At 45.5% G+C, this 7,008-nt stretch overlaps 1 protein-coding gene across 1 annotated transcript in view; it reads left to right on the forward strand.

Moving 5' to 3' along the window:
• The first annotated feature begins 3,513 nt into the window (after positions 1–3,513).
• The window catches only part of Pmar_PMAR006569 (hypothetical protein), a 14,274-nt gene continuing 10,779 nt past the window's right edge, over positions 3,514–7,008 (forward strand). Inside the window, exons 1-11 of the mRNA XM_002767131.1 lie at positions 3,514–3,647; positions 3,884–4,081; positions 4,520–4,612; positions 4,996–5,101; positions 5,333–5,429; positions 5,478–5,661; positions 5,876–6,010; positions 6,081–6,160; positions 6,351–6,485; positions 6,534–6,613; positions 6,800–6,872. Of these exons, the coding sequence (XP_002767177.1) occupies positions 3,608–3,647; positions 3,884–4,081; positions 4,520–4,612; positions 4,996–5,101; positions 5,333–5,429; positions 5,478–5,661; positions 5,876–6,010; positions 6,081–6,160; positions 6,351–6,485; positions 6,534–6,613; positions 6,800–6,872 (1,221 nt within the window). The 5' untranslated portion in view covers positions 3,514–3,607. The remainder of the gene's footprint in view (positions 3,648–3,883; positions 4,082–4,519; positions 4,613–4,995; positions 5,102–5,332; positions 5,430–5,477; positions 5,662–5,875; positions 6,011–6,080; positions 6,161–6,350; positions 6,486–6,533; positions 6,614–6,799; positions 6,873–7,008) is intronic.

The following is a 7,008-nucleotide window of genomic DNA, read 5'->3' on the forward strand; positions in this document are numbered from 1 at the left end:
GACATCGGCCCCATCCTTCAACTCGTCTACGAACCAACAGAAAAACATTTCCGAAGTAATTCTAAATTTTCCCAAATTTTTCAATAATTTCCTCACTTGTTCCGATGACAATTTCTCTTTTTAACTCTTTATTGACTAGTCATTAAAATTGACGGAACTTCTGCCTTGGGCAAAAAATAAAATTCTGCCAAAATTTCAAAGGGTGGGATTTGTATCTCAGAGTAGGACGATAAAGAGCTCACCGGACACGTCCGATGAAAGGCCGCCTCCAACTGCTCATCCAAATCTTGGAGTGAAGCATTAAGATTGCCGCCGAAACTGAAGGCAACCGAGTCGACTAATGGATAGAAGACTCCACTAAACGCTGACAGGTCGCGCGAGAATCTCGCGTTGAGAGTGCCCTATACCGATGTATGAGTTGAGATTAGAGAGTTAGAAAATGCGATGAGCTGAAGAACGGTGGAGGTCACGAAAGGGAATTACATAGCGATCAAGTTGACGTGCTGGCAACCACCGTATCGGGCAAAGTAGTGGAGGAGAGTACCTGTCATAAGGGAAGTAGTACCCTTCAACGAGCCCTATGCGAGAGATCCGCGATAAAGCCATGGAGCCAGGCACGATGCATCGGGAACACACACTGATTCCAAATGTCTACTATTGATCCAATTAGTTTGATATGAGAGTTTATTCCACTTCAGCGACGCCCTACAGTCTTTCGTACACTGAAATGCCTTGCAGTAAAATGAGTCATGAAATGTAATGCCTATTGTGCACGCAGCTTACATCTGTTCCAACGTGTGGATAATATTGCATCTCGATTGAGCACCAAGGCCACATACAGTATCTCAGGGAGCAAGTTCCTTCGTTTGACCATAGAAAAGAGCGATCTCAGCATAACATTGACATCCGATGGGAGACTAAGGATCGTTATATGTCCGAAAGTTGAAGAATCACTCACAGTGGGGATCCCAACGATGTGCAGATTCCCGCCATCCCATAACTGCGGACTGCCTCGCAAAGTAGAGAACTAGGATTAACAAGGCCACCACGTCTCGCCTCTCGAGAGGAGATGCTGCTGGACAACACGGTATACAACTAAAGTGATGATATGATAAGACGATATGTAGAGGGTTGCTACACTGGAGGATGCTCGAGCGACCCTGTGCAGATCGGCGGGAGTGAGGAACATCCCAACTTCAAAGAGGATTTCAGGACGGTGGATCAGAGTAGACGCGACGTTCGTCGAAGCCGTAGAATCCATTAATCCAATTGGCTGCTGAGAGGTGGATAACATAGGGAGGGATTGGTGTCACTATCAGCCAAGAAAACGAGTCCTTTCTTACACGCACACGCACGTACGATTAGATCAATCGGTAGAGCACACGGATATCAATGTACCGGTCGTGGGTTCGAGCCACGGGAATGACAGACAAACTCCAGCTCACTTATTGCTATCCAATGGCTCTGACGGTTGCTGGGCTACGACTCGCCGTAGAGTTTCGTCGATTCTCGAACTCGAAGCCGATCCCCTCAAGAACCATAGATGAGCTCCAGTCGAAGACTCCCTGATCGGTTGGTCTGTGTGACACAGTCTGTGCCCATACGATAGAAGTATACCATATTATATTCTTGAAGGTACTATAGACTCTATAGTAGCCTCTAGAGTTGAATAACTCATGCAAGGCATCGGTCCCTGGCTTACGCCCTTCGGCGATATTCAATGGCTCGACACTGCAGCACCCTCACACAATAGCTGGACTGTGCACAAGCCGGGGGCATAGCGGCCCCACCCGTAGTCAACAAATAGATCTCTGAATGGTATAGTCCATAGCGGGGGGCATAGCGGCCCCTCCCCTATTCGGCCGCCCTAAATAGACCTCTGAATGGTATAGTCCATAGCGGGGGGCATAGCGGCCCCTCCCCTATTCGGCCGCCCTAAATAGATCTCTGAATGGTATAGTCCATAGCGGGGGGCATAGCGGCCCCTCCCCTATTCGGCCGCCCTAAATAGATCTCTGAATGGTATAGTCCATAGCGGGGGGCATAGCGGCCCCTCCCCTATTCGGCCGCCCTAAATAGATCTCTGAATGGTATAGTCCATAGCGGGGGGCATAGCGGCCCCTCCCCTATTCGGCCGCCCTAAATAGATCTCTGAATGGTATAGTCCATAGCGGGGGGCATAGCGGCCCCTCCCCTATTCGGCCGCCCTAAATAGATCTCTGAATGGTATAGTCCGTAGCGAGGGGCATAGCGGCCCCTCCCCTATTCGGCCGCCCTAAATAGATCTCTGAATGGTATAGTCCATAGCGGGGGGCATAGCGGCCCCTCCCCTATTCGGCCGCCCTAAATAGATCTCTGAATGGTATAGTCCATAGCGGGGGGCATAGCGGCCCCTCCCCTATTCGGCCGCCCTAAATAGATCTCTGAATGGTATAGTCCGTAGCGAGGGGCATAGCGGCCCCTCCCCTATTCGGCCGCCCTAAATAGATCTCTGAATGGTATAGTCCATAGCGAGGGGCATAGCGGCCCCTCCCCTATTCGGCCGCCCTAAATAGATCTCTGAATGGTATAGTCCATAGCGGGGGGCATAGCGGCCCCTCCCCTATTCGGCCGCCCTAAATAGATCTCTGAATGGTATAGTCCGTAGCGAGGGGCATAGCGGCCCCTCCTATCCGGAAGTGAACCCCCTATTGATAATGGTTTGCCAAAACAACAAAGGATCGCCAGGTGGCCGCCGCCAATATCATTCGTAAAATGAGACGTTGTGCCAGTAATTGAGTCAATCAATAATCAGTCCTCGAACTGCTGAACCCAATTACCAGTAAGTGGTAACCGGAATTATACACGTAGTCTGACATGGTAAACGACTAAACGAGTCACAATTGCAACAACGTTCATTATCAACAGCCTTAACCAGTCAAACAAATAAACAGGGCCCGCGCAGAGAGACGGGCGGAACGATGGTACGTAGTATATTAGCTATACTACAGTGCGAAGGTTAAGGAGTTCCACCATCAGCCACGATGCCGCTGGAAGACTCTCTCTTGGAGCTATAGTGTTATTCGTTCAGGTTTGCCGAAAAGTCAATGGAAAACGCCTTAGCGTGGATTCGAACCCGGGACCATCGATGACGGAGAAGAATTTCGTGGCGCGCGAGAATTTCCCGAAGACGACGACGCCGGCACAGCACGCCAGCGTCACACAGTCTACCCTCTATCAAAGCGTGTATAACAATCACGCTTGGACTAGTATAGCGGATCCCATTCAATGCTTTCCATTTGCCTTGTCATTATCTTGTAGCTCGAAAGCTCCCATCACTCCGCATGCTCTTTCAAAGCAACTTGTCAACGACTTGCACGTGAACTAAAACGTTCATAAAATCTAAAGCGTGCTTGTAGTTGTTTTCTTCACGACTGTAATATATACCTGATGAAGACTGAATTATGCATCACTGGAATTTTCTCTTGTTGATTTCATTGAGATTAGTCCTTGTTTATTACCCTTGTAAATCGTGTCTAATAAGCCCACCATCGATTTACCTGAAGGAGTCGCCGCCACTTCAACAGAAGATGACAGCTGCTCGTTGTCAGCATCCCCCACGTCGTCAATGGAGATAGCAGACACGCCTGAGAGTTCTAAAGGGAGTGGTAGTAGTAAAGGGAGGGATGTATGTGTTTGTAGTTTATATAATTGTGTCGGCGAACTAGATGTGACATTGGAGTTCATATTTGGACCTGCTTTATATCTTACCACGGAGAAGTTAAGATATTCGTTTGTATCTATTTGGACCTGTTTTGTATCTTACCACGGAGGAGTTTAGATATTTGGTTGTACATATTTAGACCTGTTTTGTATCTTACCAAGGGGACCTTGAGATCTTCAGGTGTGACTAGAGGAGTACCGCAACAATCTCGTCCGCCGCTTCCTCGTACGATGCATAACGCGTCACCGCCCTCAATACGGCACAGACGCACGACGTCCAGCGGAGTTCTCAGGAGAGTATCTTATAAAGGGGAAGGGAACGATGATGAGAATGAACAGGAAATTTCAAAGGTCTATGATATACCACTATCGAATAAGGGTGATAATGAGGCGGTCATTTTTACGGGGTAAAATTGCGACGAAAATAATTTTGCGTTGAAGATTTTCGGAAATTTTTTTGCTGAGAAAAAACAAGTGTTCTCGTAAAGTGTGTCAAATTGTCGTAGATTTCTGGGTAAATGATGAATATGTGGTTGATTAAAATTTGCTGAGAAGTTTATTTTTTTCGAAGGGTTGCTGAAATGAAGGATGGCGATTTTAATTGCATGTTATGGAGTTTACGGTATTGAGCAAAATTAGATCGTTTGAACGCACGTGGAAGATTATTTTTATCATTTATGTTATCGCGAGTAATGGTATGGAGTAAGCATCAGTGATGGATCTTGGTTGTCTATCACTTGTGTTGATCTATATTGACGATTTGAATTTCGTGGCGCGCGGTCGTTGGGGAAAAATGTAAAGTTTTTGTTGAGCGTAGGTGCTCCTGAAGCAGTTGATCGATTTGGGATACCTTTCGCTGAGCATCACCTCAAGGGTCAAGGAAATGTTGGACATTTGGGATTTCAGACCGGTAGTAGTAGTTGTTTTTTTGACAAAATTTTTCACTTCGATTGTGGAAAAAAATTGGAAAATTTTCGCCCTCAGAATGCAATCCTACCTGATGCTTTGAAAATGAGGGTGAAGAAGTGGTTTCCGCGGTTTTTATGGTTATGTGCGACGCGAAATGTAAATTATATTTTCGCCGGCATTTTTAATGTGGCGAGTGAAACTCGGTTGCCTTGTGAAGGAAGCGGAAGGTGTTGAATATGTTTTAAAAGGAAGTGTTTGGGTGAATTTTGGGATTTTGGTGGAGTTCGTTGTTGACAGAAAATTTGGAAATTTTGTGGAGAAATTTCCGGGATTTTTCCCATTCGTTTTCGTAGGGTTACGTATCGAAATATATATTTTTTGCAGGAGTGCCACCGATTGTCGTCCAAAGAAGCAACCGCGCGCGCCCGCCATTACATCCGACCACGTCACGGAAGAGCAGTACTGGGGTATCGGCTAATAATCAGAAAAGGTAGCGTTTTTTGGGGGAAAATTTCGGGAATATTTTTACGGAAATGTGAGGAAAATTCCAGTACCTATTGATAGGTTTATGGTTCGAATATCAGCTGAGGTGGTAGGTTAGTATTGTCAAGGTGTTACTGTAGGCGGATGGCTGAAATTTTGGTAATTTTTCAGAAAAAAAACGGAAATTTTGTACTTTTTGTGGAAAAAAATTTCAATATTCTGCTTTTTTTCTGCTCAGGACTGTTGTGACGTTGACTGATCCCCTTCATGATTTGCGGCAAATTCCGGGTGGAGACGAACAGACGCGAAAAGTGTATGTCGCGAAAGCTGATGAGGTGAATAAATGCACCGAGCGGGGATCGAACCACGGACCTTTGGGTTAGGAGCGTGATAATCGAGTTGAGGAAGAGAAGAAGGCTGTAGACTCTTTGGACCCTCCGCTGAAGGCGTGGCCGATCACATCGTTTCTGGTTTTCCGTATTCCTGGTGCTGCAATTTACCTCATAATATGTGCAGCTCTAGCGGCTACTATTTACACGTGGTCGTTGGCATGGATTAAATCGGAAGGTGAGCGGAGCGAAGCGTTGATTGTTTGTGTTTTTTTTATTTGGGTAGGGATGAAAGGTGGAAATTGTGAGAGTTGTTGGGGGCGATAATCGGAAATTTATTGAATTTTTTTGCTTTTAGAGGGAAAATTTAGTATTTTTTTCTGGAAAATATTGAAATTTTTTGAAAATTTTCTTCCGTTTGTTTCACATTCATTGTTTTTGCATCCGTTCAGATACATTCCCGCTTTTCCAGTGCCCGAGTTCATCTGTGATCGAACATGATGTTAACGTCGATGGTACATATTGCCAATTGACCTTCTCGTTTGATAACATCACTAATTACAGAGCAGCTGCTGTGGGCTTTCAAAGTGAGGAATCTTTCTCAGAGCGCCGCGCACAGCGAAGATTTTTTTTATTTGTTTGTTTTTTGAAATTTAGAGGACAATGGAGTCGGCTCGACTTGCTGGATACCATCACGGTATCAATATGAAGATTGTGGACCGGGACATCTCTGCTATGTGAGTATCTTTGCGCACAGGGAAGAAAATATGCGCGTGGTCAATCACAGGTGTTGGTGATGATATGAAAATTGTGAGGAATTTTTCGGAAAATTTTATCCGAATTCATATATATAACCTCCGGAAAGCGAACATATATCCCTCCAACACTGCACAAAATTTTATTTTTGAACTTTGTATGTTGTCGTAGGTGCGATGCAACGCGCCTGTGTCGTGTACGTTGGCTTTGAATGGCCCGTCGGGTCAGCCGTCACCAAAACCGTTTGGTGGCAACTCTTCATGTGCTAAAACGGTGAAGTGGGGAGCGGATGAGAACGATTATATAGTGAGGGGAGGTCGTGGGTTCGATCCCTGGTGAGGGGATTTTTATTAGGACCGTGGATGTACGCAGACAATTTACCTTCAACAAGATCAGGCTACCACGGTGCCTCAAACGGCTATCGCAGTTCAACCGTAAGGGGGGAAAAATTGAAGAAAATTTCATTTTTTTTTGAAATTTTTGGTGAAAATTTCATTTTTTCGTGTTTTTTCCTGCAAAAAAATAGATTTTTTTCATCCGCTGCAATTTGTTATGATATGTATTCATATTTTATTGAGCGATGAAATCGTCACGCGCCACGAAATTGATCGCCCTCATAGGTACTGCGATCTTGGCAGTACCGTCTCGCCCGCAGACATCATCGGCATCAGAGGAATTTTCTTGGGCGCTCTTGTATTTCTACTTATCTATATTGGTAGTCATGAATTCAGCGCTCGCCCAGATGATCGATTTGCTTTTGAACTGTTCAGTGGCAGTATTGACGATTCGTACAGCGTATAAAAGGGTTAGGAAACTCATGCTGCGGAAT

Source organism: Perkinsus marinus (genome assembly GCF_000006405.1).
Source record: "Perkinsus marinus ATCC 50983 genomic scaffold scf_1104296971186, whole genome shotgun sequence".
NCBI classification, from domain to species: Eukaryota; Perkinsozoa; order Perkinsida; family Perkinsidae; genus Perkinsus; species Perkinsus marinus.